This window comes from Zootoca vivipara, chromosome 13, assembly GCF_963506605.1.
Source record: "Zootoca vivipara chromosome 13, rZooViv1.1, whole genome shotgun sequence".
NCBI lineage: Eukaryota > Metazoa > Chordata > Lepidosauria > Squamata > Lacertidae > Zootoca > Zootoca vivipara.
In genome coordinates, this window is record NC_083288.1 from 49,161,502 (window position 1) to 49,176,904 (window position 15,403).

The 15,403-nt window shown below is 49.5% G+C and overlaps 1 protein-coding gene across 1 annotated transcript in view; it reads left to right on the top strand.

Annotated features, from left to right (window-relative positions):
• NOP9 (NOP9 nucleolar protein) overlaps positions 1 to 15,365 on the top strand; it is a 29,902-nt gene extending 14,537 nt beyond the window's left edge. Inside the window, exons 7-11 of the mRNA XM_035135750.2 lie at positions 7,091 to 7,231; positions 8,099 to 8,245; positions 9,592 to 9,822; positions 13,062 to 13,167; positions 14,450 to 15,365. Of these exons, the coding sequence (XP_034991641.1) occupies positions 7,091 to 7,231; positions 8,099 to 8,245; positions 9,592 to 9,822; positions 13,062 to 13,167; positions 14,450 to 14,607 (783 nt within the window). The 3' untranslated portion in view covers positions 14,608 to 15,365. The remainder of the gene's footprint in view (positions 1 to 7,090; positions 7,232 to 8,098; positions 8,246 to 9,591; positions 9,823 to 13,061; positions 13,168 to 14,449) is intronic.
• The last annotated feature ends 38 nt before the right edge of the window (positions 15,366 to 15,403 follow it).

Genomic DNA, 15,403 nt, shown 5'->3' on the forward strand with positions numbered 1-15,403 from the left:
GCCTTGGTTTTTGAACCGTTTTGGGAGTCAAACAGACTCCCGGACCGGAGTAATAGTACCACTGTATTCTGCTCTGGTCAGACCTCGCCTGGAGTACTGTGTCCAGTTCTGGGCACCACAGTTCAAGAAGGATACTGACAAGCTGGAACGTGTCCAGAGGAGGGCAACCAAAATGGTGAAAGGCCTGGAAACGATGCCTTATGAGGAACGGCTTAGGGAGCTGGGTATGTTTAGCCTGGAGAAGAGAAGGTTAAGGGGTGATATGATAGCCATGTTCAATTTATATAAAAGGATGTCATATGGAGGAGGGAGAAAGGTGGTTTTCTGCTGCTCCAGAGAAGCGGACACAGAGCAATGGATTCAAACTACAAGAAAGAAGATTCCACCTAAACATTAGGACAAATTTCCTGACAGTAAGAGCTGTTCGGCAGTGGAATTTGCTACCAAGGAGTGTGGTGAAGTCTCCTTCTTTGGAGGTCTTTCAGCAGAGGCTTGACAGGCATATGTCAAGAATGCTTTGATGGTGTTTCCTGCTTGGCAGGGGGTTGGAATGGATGGCCCTTACGGTCTCTTCCAACTCTATGATTCTAAGTTTGAGAACCAAAGGTACTACTGTACCAGGCCCCGGTGTAGCAAAGTAAACACACAGCTTCCAAGGGCTTAGGGGTTCCCAAGTCTAGCACAGAGTGTAAGAAACAAATTGCAGGAAACGTTTGAATACAGACAAGTATTTCCCCGTTCTTAAGCGTAGGTTACAAATTGAACATAAATCTATCCGGAGTCCTGATAAGAGGTTCAGCTCCAAAGCTTCGGGCCGGGCCCTAAAAGCTGCCAGACCCCCCCTCTCCATATCTTCGCAGTACGATAGCAGAGTTCAGACTAAACATCTCTCTCTCTGTCCAGTTTGGAAACGCTGCATGTTTAGAAAGCATTCTTCAGAGTGTCCTTGCACCTGTCGTAAGCAAACCAGCTTGACGCTGCTTCTGGAAACCTCACACAGTTTAATGTACACAGGCTGTCATTTCTGAGAATGAATGACTCATCCCAACATGTTTCCCACACAGAAAACCGCAAACGTGCAAGGTTACATTGGGGGCTTACTAGTTTAGGGCCGCAGTTTTCAACCTTTCTGAGTGCACGGCTCCCTTGACCACCGACCACATTGTTTCTGCGGCTCCCCTGCGGAAGCCATTTACGCTGGGGTCAAGTTACACGTAAGTGGAGTGTTTCCCTGTTCTGCCCCATCCCTTTTCGACTGGAACCCGAGCGATGCTGCTGCTGTGCGGGGCTGAGCCGACAAACTCCACATTTCAGTCTGCCTTTGCTGAAATTGGTGTGCACTTGGGGCAGGGGGCGGAGAGGGCAAAACAAGATTAAGAAGCAGAAATACATCTTGGGGGTAGAAGGCGAGAAACACAGAAGACTTCTCACTTTCAGGGTTATTTTTAAATCCCTCCTCCTAGAGCACACACACATCCATCAAGCTACTTTGCTATTGTCATGCAATTCTCAAGCCCTCTGTGTAACACTAAAGGTAAAGGGACCCCTGACCATTAGGTCCAGTCGTGATCGACTCTGGGGTTGCGCGCTCATCTCGCATTATTGGCCCAGGGAGCCGGCGTACAGCTTCCAGGTCATGTGGCCAGCATGACAAAGCCGCTTCTGGCAAACCAGAGCAGCACACGGAAACGCTGTTTACCTTCCCGCTGGAGCGGTACCTATTTATCTACTTGCACGTTGACGTGCTTTCGAACTGCTAGGTTGGCAGGAGCTGGGACCGAGCAACGGGAGCTCACCCCGTCACAGGGATTCGAACCGCCGACCTTCTGATCAGCAAGCCCTAAGCTCTGTGGTTTAACCCACAGTGCCACCTGCATCCCTGTGTAACACTAAGGAACTGTTAATAACTGAAGCTGGGGAGGATTTTTGGCGGTGGTGGGAAGATTTTAAGATGATGAACCAGTCACGCAAAAGTGTTTCCCCACTGTTTTTTTTGCCACTGTTAACGAAAGGACAGCCCCCCCCCCCCCGGGCTCCTTTGAATGTTCCTCAAGTCACCTCAGGGTGCCACAGCACACTGGTTGAAAACCAATGGTTTTGGGGAAATGTGAGAAAAAAGGCAACACAAGTAAGAGGACAAGCGACGGAATCTCCTCAATTTTGTGGGTACCACGTCCCCGGGGTGCTGCACGCATGGGAGGATCAGGCAAATCGGCAGAGAAGAAGGCTTAAACCATGGCTACTAATCAGGGTTTGAAATCTCCTGGGCGCATTTTGCTACTGGTGTGGGTCCAGTTGCGGCTACGTGGAGATTCTGGTTGGCGACGGACGTTTCCATCAGACCAGCCGACTGTTGTTGTTGTTTAGTCGTGTCCGACTCTTCGTGACCCCCTGGACCAGAGCACGCCAGGCACTCCTGTCTTGCACTGCCTCCCGCAGTTTGGTCAGACTCATGTTCGTAGCTTCGAGAACACTGTCCAACCATCTCGTCCTCTGTCGTCGCCTTCTCTTTGTGCCCGCAATCTTTCCCAACATCAGGGTCTTTCCCAAGGATTCTTCTCTTCTCATGAGGTGGCCAAAGTATTGGAGCCTCAGCTTCAGGATCTGTCCTTCCAGTGAGCACTCAGGGCTGATTTCCTGCAGAATGGATAGGTTTGATCTTCTTGCAGTCCGTGGGACTCTCAAGAGTCTCCTCCAGCACCATAATTCAAAAGCATCCATTCTTCGGCGATCAGCCTTCTTTATGGTCCAGCTCTCACTTCCATACATCACTACTGGGAAAACCATAGCTTTAACTATACGGACCTTTGTAGGCAAGGTGATGTCTCTGCTTTTTAAGATGCTGGGGCACAGCAAAAGACACGTGCCTTTTATTTCTGCGCAGTTGCACGAATCATGGGCCCCCTTGCAGGGCGCCTTAGTTTTTCACCATCACATTGAGGAAAGCAAGTGCGGGGCTGAGTACAGGGATATTTGACTTGTGTTTACAGCCTTTCCAGAACACACGGACCACACTTAAAAAACCTCTGCCTTCACACCAATCCCATTTCCACTGCGTGTGGTTTTCCTCCTCGCATACTGGGAAACAGGAAATGGTTGCAAGAGCAAGCTACAGTCAAGCAACGGAGGTCGTAGAAGTGTGGCGTTGGAAGGGGGACCCCGAGGGTCATCTAGACCAACCCCCTGGCACATAGGCATTCCGTTGTGCTCCTGCTCGCGGGCTTCCCCCGTGCATCTGGTTGGGCTTGTTGGGCCACTGGCCTGATCCAGCAGATTCCTCTTAGATGTGGTCCATTCCGCTGCAAACCACCTGTTTGGATTATGGACCCTGGTGCCCAGGAACTGAGCGATGCTGGCATTTCGTAAGATGGAGTCATTTAAAAAAGACATCCACGCTGTAGCCACTCCTGTGAAAATGCTTTGCTGCGTCTCTGTTGCCTTTGGACTCGCAGGGCGGCGGCTTCCACCCCAAGCAAAATCTTCCATATTAATCTAAGGCAGGCACCCCCAAACCTCGGCCCTCCAGATGTTTTGGACTACAATTCCCATCATCCCTGACCACTGGTCCTGATAGCTAGGGATCATGGGAGTTGTAGGCCAAAACATCTGGAGGGCCGCAGTTTGGGGATGCCTGATCTAAGGTCTGCTTGTGAATTTAGACCTGAGCTATCTAGCCTCTTTGGTGTGGCATACATCGCAGATACAGTCTTGGAAATCTTGATGAGGAATTGAGATTCCTTCCCAAGTGCTTTTGGTTTTGCCGGGAAGGGAGGTGGTCCGCACTCTTAATAATAATAATAATAAATAATTTTTATTATTTATACCCCTCCCATCTGGCTGGGTTTACCCACCCACTCTGGGCAGCTCCCAACAGAATATAAAAAACACACGACAAAACATGAAACATTAAAAACTTCCCTAAACAGAGCTGCCTTCAGATATCTTCAGATTTCCTTGACATCTCGATGTTCCATAGGGCATGCGCCACCACCGAGAAGGCCCTCTGCCTAGTTCTCTGTAACTTCGCTTCTCGCAGGGAGGGAACCGCCAGAAGGCCCCCGGAGCTGGACCTCAGTGTCCAGGCAGAACGATGGGGGTGGAGACGCTCCTTCAGGTATACTGGACCGAGGCCATTTAGGGCTTTCAAGGTCAGCACCAACACTTTGAATTGTGCTCAGAAACATACTGGGAGCCAATGTAGGTCTCTTAGGACCGGTGTTATGTGGTCTCGGCGGCCGCTCCCAGTCACCACTCTAGCTGCCGCCTTCTGGATTAGTTGTAGTTTCCAGGTCACCTTCAAAGGCAGCCCCACATAGAGCGCATTGCAGTAGCTTGCTTCAAATCCCTCTGACGTCGTCGAGAGGCATTGCTACGATGCTGAAACTGGATGAGAAATGAAGATTAAAAATTGGGAGATCGAGAGGGGAAGGGCGGTCAGCTTCTAAAATAAAAGTATGTCTTCCCTATGCAAAAGGGACGCGGGTGGTGCTGTGGGTTAAACCATTGTGCTGCTTGGGCTCGCCGATCGGAAGGTTGGTGGTTTGAATCCCCACGATGGGGTGAGCTCCTGTTGCTCTGTCCCAGCTTCTGCTAACCTAGCAGTTCGAAAGTACACAGTGCAAGTAGATAAATAAAAAAACCGCTCCGGCGGGAAGGTAAACGGCGTTTCCGTGCGCTGCTCTGGTTTCACCAGAAGTGGCTTAGTCATGCTGGCCACATGACCCGGAAAAACTTTCTGAGGACAAACTTGGCCTGTAAAGTGAGATGAGCACTGCAACCCCAGAGTCGTTTGCGACTGGACTTAACTGTCGGGTGCCTTTAACTTTACCTTATGCGAAAGGCGTTGGGGAGAATGCTGTCCACAACTGCCAGCCCTCCCTTCCCAATCTCCTTCATTGGACTCCCTTTCTTTGGAGGTTTTACAGCAGAGGTTGGATGGCTGCCCGTTAGGGATTCTTTAGCTGAAATTCCTGCATTGCAGGGGGTTGGACTAGATGACCCTTGGGGTTCCCTTCCAACACTACAATTCTGCGATTTCTGTGGGGAAAGCGCCCTTGTAGGTTGACCCTAACCCAGATTACTGGGCGGATTGCCCCAGTAAAACCTGCAGTTGAAGGCCTGTATCAGAAACGTGGCTGAACTCACTCCCGTTGGCTCTGCCAGGAATGATGGGAGTTTTAGTTGAACCCAACATCTGCAGGGCCAAAGGTTCCTTCCCTAGCCTAGATGGGGACGAGTGGAATGCAACACCAGAAGAGTCTGGCTCCTGGATCAGGCCAAAGGTCCATCTAGTTTAGCATCCTGTTCTCGCAGCGGCCAGCCAGATGCCCCCAAAGAGAAGCCCAGAGGGCAACAGCAATCTCCCCAGTTTCCATTCCCAGCAGGCGCACTGTCTCCATAGCTGTTGTGGCTACCAGCCACAGGTAGCCTTATTCCCCCATGAATTCCTCCGATCTTGTGGCCGTGAGTTCCACAGCCGGCAGCTATGCACCCTTCGAAGAAGCACTTGACATTCAGCTTCACAGGATGTTTGCGGCTCCCCACGTTATGAGAGATCAGGAAAAACCTCTTCAGTGGTACCTTGGTTCTCAAACTTAATCCGTTCCGGAAGTCCGTTCCCAAAACCAAAGCGTTGCAAAACCAAGGCGTGATTTCCCATAGAAAGTAATGCAAAACGGATTCATCCGTTCCAGACTTTTAAAAACAACCCCTAAAACAGCAATTTGACGTGAGTTTTACTATCTAGAGTAGGGGCCCCCAGACTACGGCCCGGGGGCCGGATGTAGCCCAATTAGCCCGCCAATCCGGCCCGCGACGACCCCCGCCACCCGCCACCCGCTCTTACGGCGCGCAGCGCTCTTCCGGGTTGGGAAAAAAGTGCCGAAAATCCTTTGTGCGCATGCGTATGGGCCTCTCCCGACCCGGAAGAAGTCATTTCTGGTGCACTTCCGGGTCGGGGGAGGCCCACGCGCATGCGCACAACGGATTTTCGGCGCTTTTCCCACCCTGGAAGCGCGCCGCCACGCCAGTAAGCGCCCGTGCGCATGCGCATGGGCGCGCACTCCCCCGCCCTCCGGCCCGCTGCGTGATCGGCGCGGTGGGAACCGGCCCAAACGCCGGTAAGTCTGGGGACCCCTGATCTAGAGGGACCCAGGCGGCGCTGTGGTTAAACCACTGAGCCTAGGGCTTGCTGATCAGAAGGTCGGCGGTTCGAATCCCTGTGACGGGGTGAGCTTCCGTTGCTTGGTCCCAGCTCCTGCCCACCTAGCAGTTTGAAAGCACCTCAAAATGCAAGTAGATAAATAGGAACCGCTACAGCGGGAAGGTAAACGGCGTTTCCGTGCGCTGCTCTGGTTCGCCAGAAGTGGCTTTTTCATGCTGGCCACATGACCTGGAAGCTGTACACCGGCTCCCTCGGCCAATAATGTGAGATGAGCGCCACAACCCCAGAGTCGGTCACGACTGGACCTAATGGTCACGGGTCCCTTTACCTTTACCTTTTACTATCTAACCAGACCACTGAGCCATAAAATGAAAGCAATAATCAATGTACTGTACTATAAAATAAATAAGACAGTATTGTAGATGATAAAAAAAATTTTTTCTTACCTGCACTGATGATAGTCCTTGTTTGGATGGGGGGCTTTTATCCATTTCCGCAGTCACACAATCAATCAGTAGCTGAACTGGGTTCCACACAGTCACAAAAACGAACCGAAAAAGCCTCAGAAACAAAAATGCAAAATAAATAGCAAAAACAATAGCGGCAAACTTAATCCATTCCAAGAGTCGGTTTGACTTCTGAAATGCTCGAAAACCAAGGCGCAGCTTCTGAATGTTCGAAAACTGGATCACTTAACTTCCGGGTTTTCGGCGTTTGGGAACCAAGGCGTTTGAGTACCAAGATACCACTGTATCAACTTCCTTGGCGCCATGCATAATTTTTATATGCTTTGATTTAGTCTCTTGTTTCTCGCCTTCCCTCTAAAGCCCCAAACTTTGCTACCGTTTCTTGGAAATGATTCTGCTGTCCCCGCCCTGAAGATGCCTGCCTCTCTCCCCCCCCCCCCCCGCCCCATCTCTCTTCCAGCTGGGAAAACTCATTGAGGAGCTGGGCCCCGGCGTGGAAAACATCTTGGCCTGTGAGCACTTGGGCTTGATCACAGCGCTACTGGGAGCCTGCAGAAAACACGGCTCTCACCAGCAGGAGGTGCTGCAACTTCTCATGGAGGTAAGAATCCCTCCTCCCCTCCATCCGAAACCCGCATCTATGCGGCTTGGGACCCTCGTACCTACGGGACCACCTCTCCTGGTATGCCCCACGGAGGAGCTTAAGATCCACAAATAACAATATTTTGGAGATCCCGAGCCATAAAGTGGCTAGATTGGCCTCAACTAGGGCCAGGGCCTTTTCAGTATTGGCCCCGACTTGGTGGAACACTCTGTCACAAGAGACCAGGGCCCTGCGGGATTTGGCATCTTTCCGCAGCGCCTGAAAGTCGGAGCTGTTCCGCCTGGCCTTTGGGCTGGACTCAGTCTGACCACTATGTTTTCCCTCCCTTATGGTTTTGATTTGGGCCAAAATATTTTTTAAAATCTGGATAGTATTTTAATCTGCATTTTAATTGATTGTTTTTCTTTCTTTTATGTTTTGTTGTGTTCTTGTTGATGTCAGCCACCCTGAGCCTGGCTCTCACTGGGGAGGGCGAAGTATAAATAAAAAATGATTATTATTACAGTGGTGCCTCGCAAGACGAATTTAATTGAATTTAATTGAATTTAATTGAATTTAATTGCATTGAAATTTCTTTTTTTTGCCCATAGGAACGCATTAATTAAATTTCAATGCATTCCTATGGGAAACTGCGATTCGCAAGATGAATTCTTTGCAAAATGAATTCGTCTTGCGAGTCACCATCAGATCGCAAGACGCATCCGTCTTGCGAAAAATTCATCTTGCAGGGCATTCGTCTTGTGAGGTGCCACTGTATTATTATTATTATTATTATTATTATTATTATTATTATTATTATTATTATTATTATTATCTTCTTGCTAAGTCTGATATGGCTGCTGTTTCCTCCTCTGCTCCTCTCAGGCCTTCCACTGCTGGGAGCCGCCGTCCCGCCAGCTGGCCTGCGTCCCTCTCATTGCTTCCGTCTTGGCCTACGAGGTGTATTACGGCGAGGAGGAGGACGTGGAGAACACCCCGCAGGAGGAGGAAGAGGATCCGTCTCAGCAACAGGTGGGGAATAGGAGATCTCAAACCGAGACCCACAAATCGTTAAGCTGTTCCTTGTAAGAACTGTTACATAATACGATGACTTCCCCGGGAGGCAATGGAGTGCGCTTTCGGGGGCGAAGTCAAACCGCTGGAGGATCACAGCGCCCGCTGTGGCTGTAGAGACCTGTCACTCGTAGCTGCTGCCTCCTGTGTTTTTTTTTGCTGCACTAGCAGCACCAAATTGACCTCCCCGGGGCTCAAGGCTGGGCGGTGTGTCTGGAGGTCCTGGGCTGCCCAGATGACAAGACTCAGCCTGGCCGTGCTCCAAAGGAAAGCAGAGCAAGACGTTTGGCACTAGCTTGGCTGCAGGAGTTGCCGGGAGGAGGCGTACAGGGCACGATCCGGCTGCCCACTCCAGATCTGTGTAGGGTTTACACCTGAGCCTTTTCTTCTCCCAAAGATATCCCGCAAAGCAGCCTGAGGTTTAGGATCGGAGTGTTCCTTCTCCTTCCCAGATTGGGGCTCCCTTCCCAGATTGACAAATGCAGAATCTGCCTGTTTTCACAAGCAGGGGAACTCCCTGAGGGTTTGAGACCCACCGGCTCCCCTCACCTGGTTTAGCCGGCCAGTCAAAGACGCTGTCCCATGCTCAGTTTCCAGGAGCCACAGGTGAGAGCTGATTTCAGGGTGGGGACCAAAGGTGGACAAACTACCCCAGAAGGAGCAGGATATGTCCTTCATCAGAGGTACTACCCCTCCCTTAACACCCTACACACCCCAAGAACTGCTATAGAACTCTTTTAAGAACTGGTGTCGTGAGTTTTGCTTACCTCTTCCCTCCTCAGCCTTTTTTCCTTTTGTGTTGTGTCTCTCTAGACTGCAAGCCTAAAGAGGGCAAGGGCTAGCTTGCCTGGTGCACCTACCTTAGCCAGTCTCTCGTAAGACTAGAACTCCAGCGAAGCTGAATGCTGGAAGGGAACTCCCTTTTCAGGCAGCACACATAAGTTAGACTGCGGAACTCACTGCCACAAGGAGGCAGTGGCGGCCACCGACCTGGATGGCTTGAAAAAGAGGATTGGGCAGATTCCTGGAGGAGAGGACCATCGATGGTTATTAGCCCAAGGTGGCTCTGTTCCGCTTGCACAGAGAGAGGCAACGATGCTACCGAATGCCAGTGGCTGGAAACCACAGGAGGAGAGGGCGCTCTTGTGTTCGAATCCTGCTTGCAGGTTTTCCCGCAGGCACCTGGTTGGCCAGGATGCTGGACTAGGTGGGCCATTGGCCTGACCCAGCAGCCTCTTCTCATGTCCCTATAGGGGCTGACTCCTCTTTGCGGTGCCTCATCTTACTCTTCTCTTCCCTGCTAGGCTGGCCCACCCCGCCCCTTGACTTCCATCTCCTACCACGGCTCCCTGATGCTCCAGCACCTGCTCCACTTTGCCGACCCCTCTCCTATGCTGCGCAGCCTGGCTGCCATGACCCCCGAGGATCTGGTCATCCTGGCCTGCGACCCGGCAGGAAGCCACGTCTTCGACGCCCTCCTGGCCAGCCCCTCCGTCCCCGAGAAGAAGAGGCGCAAGGTGCTGCGTCGGCTCAAGGTGAGCGCTGGGTGGGCTGGTCCAAGGCAGGTTGTGTGTGTGTGTGTGTGTGTGTGTGAATCCTCTTTTGGTCTGAGGGCCGCATTCCTTGCTGAGCAACCTTCCGAGGTCCACATGGTGGTAGGTTGTTTTTTTCTTTTCTTTTCAGTTTTCCCTAATATAGTCGTAGCTTGGTTTTCGAACAACAACAAAGAAACAGAAAATAGAACTATACCAGTAAAGCAGTAAGGTAAAGATAAAAGGACCCCTGACCATTAGGTCCAGTCGTGACCGACTCTGGGGTTGCGCGCTCATCTTGCATTATTGGCCGAGGGAGCCAGTGTACAGCTTCCAGGTCATGTGGCCGGCATGACAAAGCCACTTCTGGCAAACCAGAGCAGCACATGGAAATGGCATTTACCTTCCCGCTGTAGCGGTTCCTATTTATCTACTTGCATTTTGACGTGCTTTCGAACTGCTAGGTTGGCAGGAGCTGGGACCAAACAATGGGAGCTCACCCCGTCGCGGGGATTTGAACCGCCGACCTTCTGATCAGCAAGCCCTAGGCTCAGTGGTTTAACCACAGCGCCACCTGAGTCCCTAGTAAAGCAGTAATTAGGGGTTATTTCATTAAACAAAATACCATATTGAAAAAGGAGAAAGAAAAAGAGAAGAAAATTATAGAGGAATTAGGAAAAAAGAAAAAGATTTGAATAAAAACCCAAAAGATGAAAACTTAAGGAAAGAGATTAATATGTTAAAAACAGAGGACAAAATTAAAATAGAACAAGAAATGGAGTGGAGGTTAAGAATATGGAGACAGAATAACTTTGAGTTTGCGAATAAACCAAGGAAATACCTAGCCTGGCAATTAAAGAAAAGAAAAAGTGAGAAAATGATAAATAGACTAAGGGAAGAAGGGAAAGTAATAGACAAGCCCCAGATGATAATGAAATTTTTTGTCAAATACTATGGAGAATTATATAAGAGAAAGGAGGAAAATAAAGAGGAAATAAAACAATACTTAGAGAAACACTGTCTGAAAATAAATATTGAAGAAATAGAGATAGAAACACCAATCACGATACAAGAGACAAGAAATGTAATGAGAAAAAGCAAGCCAGGTTTCCGAACAGCTTAGTTCTTGAACATTTTGGCTCCCGAACACCGCAAATCTGGAAGTGACTGTTCCGGTTTGCGAACTATTTTTGGAAGTCAAACATCCAATGGGGCTTCCTGCAGCCAATCGCAAGCTGCACTTTGGTTTTCGAACGTTTTAGAAGTCGAACGGATTCTGTTATATGCATTTCATTTCATTTTGACAAAGTAATAATCATAAGTAAGAATAAAAATATGCACCCCATCCCCGAAAACATTCCATTGTAACTATCCAACCTCCCAAAATTTCAACGCCCCTTGCGATGGTTTGACCCCTTTCCGTTTTAGTAGTACAAATTCTGCAAACACCTTCCATATCTTCTCAAAATCATTTCTCCTGCAGATTCCCCGTCTTACCTTAATGGCACATGTTAATCATTAATAGCTATTTCCCACACCTCTTTATACCATTCTTCCATTTTATATTCTGCTTGCCCCTTCCACTTCCAAGCTATCGTAATTTGTGCGGCTGCCAATAAATTTGTGAGCAAAGCCTGTGAACCTTCCACCCCATCGTACATCGATAACAATGCCACCTCTGGACTTTGGGTCAGCTTTAACCCAGTGATTTCTGTTATTTCCTTAAACGCCCTTTGCCAGAAAAATTGTACATATTTACAATGTGGTGGTAGTTTAATGGTAAAGGATGACCATTGTACAGGAGACTAGCTTCCCTCTCTTATCCTCGGCAAGGAAGAGGCAACCCCCGAGTTCAAGGCAAGGCAATTCCAGCCAGGCAAAGGCACTCAATGAGGATAGCTCAGTTGGTTAGAGCATGGTGCCAAAAACAACAACAAAACAACAACAACAACAACAACAGCAACAATAATTTATTTATACCCCGCCCATCTGGCTGGGTTTCCCCAGCCACTCTGGGCAGCTTCCAACAGAAAAATAAAACACAATAATCTATTAAACATTAAAAGCCTCCCTTCAGATGTCTTCTAAAAGTCTGGTAATTTTTTTCCTCTTTGACATCTGTTGGGAGGGGGTTCCACAGGGCAGGCGCCACCACCGAGAAGGCCCTCTGCCTAGTTCCCTGCAACTTGGCTTCTCACAACGAGGGAACTGCCAGAAGGCCCTCGGTGCTGGACCTCAGTGTCTGGGCAGAATGATGGAGGTGGAGACGCTCCTTCAGGTATACTGGACCGAGGACATTTAGGGCTTTAAAGGTCAGCACCAACACTTTGAATTGTGCTCGGAAACGTACTGGGAGCCAATGTAGATCTTTCAAGACCGGTGTTATGTGGTCTCAGCGGCCAATCCCAGTCACCAGTCTAGCTGCCGCATTCTGGATTAGTTGTAGTTTCCAAGTCACCTTCAATGGTAGCCCCACCTTTGCAATAGGTTGCAGGTTCAATCCCCGTAAGAGACAGCTGCTTCTCCCTGCATTGCAGGAAGTTGGACTAGATAATAATAATAATAATAATAATAATAATAATAATAATAATAATTTATTCATACCCCGCCCATCTGGCTGGGTTTCCCCAGCCACTCTGGGTGGCTCACAATAGAATATTAAAAACATGATAATACATCAAACATTAAAAACTTCCCTAAACAGGGCTGCCTTCAGATGTCTTCTAAAAGTCAGAGAGTTGTTTATTTCCTTGACATTTGATGGGAGGGCATTCCACAGGGCGGGCGCCACCACCGAGAAGGCCCTCTGCCTGGTTCCCTGCAACCTTACTTCTCGCAGAGAGGGAACCGCCAGAAGGCCCTCGGAGCTGGACCTCAGTGTTCGGACAGAACGATGAGGGTGGAGATGCTCCTTCAGGTATACCGGGCCGAGGCCGTTTAGGGCTTTCAAGGTCAGCACCAACACTTTGAATTGTGCTCGGAAACGTACATGTCCCACAATGCCACTCGCTTTCAGGCTGGGCAAGCCCTGCATCATCTTGAGCGCTATTCTTTGTGCAGGGCTGTGGCAGAAATGTATGGTGCTGGAAGAAAGGTCGCCATCAGCTGATGATTTTCAAGCTTCTAGTCCTCAAGATACAGAAGGGCAGGGCCTTGGTGACCTGGGACTAACCGGGGCAGTTGAAATTTGGCAGAATCTGCAAAAAAACACCCTCTCTCTCCTTCCTCTCTTACGTCGCCAGGGCTGCTATGTGTCTCTGGCTTGCAGCAAGCACGGGAGCCGAATCCTCGATGCCATTTGGAGCAAGGCCACCCTGCCAGCCAAGCGAGAGATGGCGCAGGAACTGGGTATGACTCTTTGTCTCCTCTCCCGCAAGAAAATGTGTGAAATGCAACAGCTTTATTCATGAGCGGCTCTGAATTTTGCAGTTTGCTCTGTGGGCGATTTTCCCCTTCTCTCTCCCCCCCCCAAGCTTTTGTTGTCTCTGGTGGAAATGTCCCTCGTTCTCCCCTGTTCCCTGCCTGCCCCACCCCTGAAAGGGCTGAATCCTGGCACAGAGACTCATGGCACAAAGGGTGCCAGGCTCTCCTTGCATTCACACCCACCCACCCTGGCAGAATTCCTTTTTCGGATATTGCAGGGAACTTGGGTGCGTTTTTGCGGATATTTGAAGCGGCCCCTGGCCATAGGCAGCGTTCCTCCCCCAGTTGCCTTCCTGCCCAGGCTGTTGATCTGCCTGTGATTAGCTATGATTGCAGGGGTTGGACTAGATGACCGCTGGTGGTCCCTTCCGACTCTACGTTTCTATGAATCTGTGATCGCTGCCAGTATTATCCTGGGGACCCCAGTGTGGCATCCATGTGCAAAGTAGCATCTTCCGACACCCACCAGGGCACCCACCAAGGTCTCCTGCCCGCCCTGGTTTTTTATTTGATCTTTCTTTGAGGGGAGGGGCCCTGAGTGTTGCCAGTTTTTCTTCTGTGAAATGGGCATCACTGATTTGCATTGACACCAGACCTCTGGGTAGCTTGGGGAGAAAAAAAAACACGGCGGAGGGGGATTGTTGCTTTGATGTGAATGAATTTTGAACTAGGGGGAGGCTGAAGTTTTGTTTATTTTTGTTCATTTGATAATTAATGGATCGGATTATTGCTTTGTTTATTAGTCGAGTACAGTATGCTCTTTTTAAATTGATGTTATGTTATATGAAATATTCCCTCCCCTAAGGTATTATGTATTATACAGTGGTGCCTCGGTTTTCGAACACCGAAAACCCGGAAGCATTTGCTTTCGTTTTCGAATGCTTTTCGGAGGTCGAACGGCTTCTACTGAGTCCCACTGAGTGAACGGTCTTTGGCAACCGAGGTAACCACTGTATATTTTTCTTTGCTGTGAATCGCTTAGATATCTCCGGGTGACAAATGATTAACAAGCCTAATAAACGAAATGAAATGTATTCCATACATTTCTCAACATGTGGCAACCCCCCTGCCGCCCCCCCCCAACTTCCAGGCAGACGTTCTTCAGGGTTTTAGGCCTTTCATGCAACCCTAACGCTGGAGATCAGCCCCACTGTGCTATTTAGGTCTTAAAGACTGCTTCTCTTCTTCTCCCCCCCCCCAATTCCAGCGGAGCAAGAACCACGGCTGCAGAACGACCCCTTCGGGCGCTACGTGGTCCGCAACTTCTCCCTGACCCACTTCCTCAAGCGCCGCCAGGACTGGGAGCGCCACCAAAAGGGGGAAAAGAAACGGCGGGAGCTGTTCTCTGAGATCCTGGAGGACTGAATCGGGAAGATGTCCTTGGCGGGTGGTCGGGGATGAATGAAAACAGGGGACTGTGAGCCTCTCCCAAACCACAGAGAACCCGGAGGATTGTTCAGAGCAGGGGAAATGCCGCCACTCTGCACTTTCCTCCTCTTGTCTGCTCCCAAATGGATCTTTTGTTGTTTTGTGTATTCTAAGATATATCATTTGTGACAGTTCAATAAAGTTTACTCTATTTTCTTGCATAAAAGATATATTGAGAGAGCCATTTCTTTCTTGGCACTGCCGTGCCCTTTCCTTTTAAGCATCAATGGAATGCAAGCCTTGCAATGCAAGATTAGCAATCTAAGGTTTGTGGGTTCGAGCCCCATGTTGGGCAAAAGGGGGTTGGACTAGATGACCCTCGTTTTCCCTTCCGACTCCACAAATCTATGATTCTAAGGTCTCTTGTCAGACTCTCTAAGACCTTTTATTTGTGTAAATGCTTTTTTAAAAAAAGTTTTTTCTTTTGTTTGCTGCAATCGGTTCTAGCGCTCGTGTTGTGAGTCGCTTTGGGTCGGTTTTGTGAGGGAAGCACTGGAGAAATAATAATAATAACCAGCCACGGGCAAACCAGCAGGAGTCTTCCGGATGCTGCTCTCTCCACCGGCTCAGGGATGATGGAAATTGTAGTCCAGCAATATCTAGCAGGCAACAGAGGAAATCTGTTGGTGTGGCTGCATCTCTGTTAAGCTGGCAGAACCTGCCAAACGACAGCTATTCACCACCTCCCCAACCATCTCCTTTGTGCCAAAAGGAAGGTCTGGTTCAAGGTTTC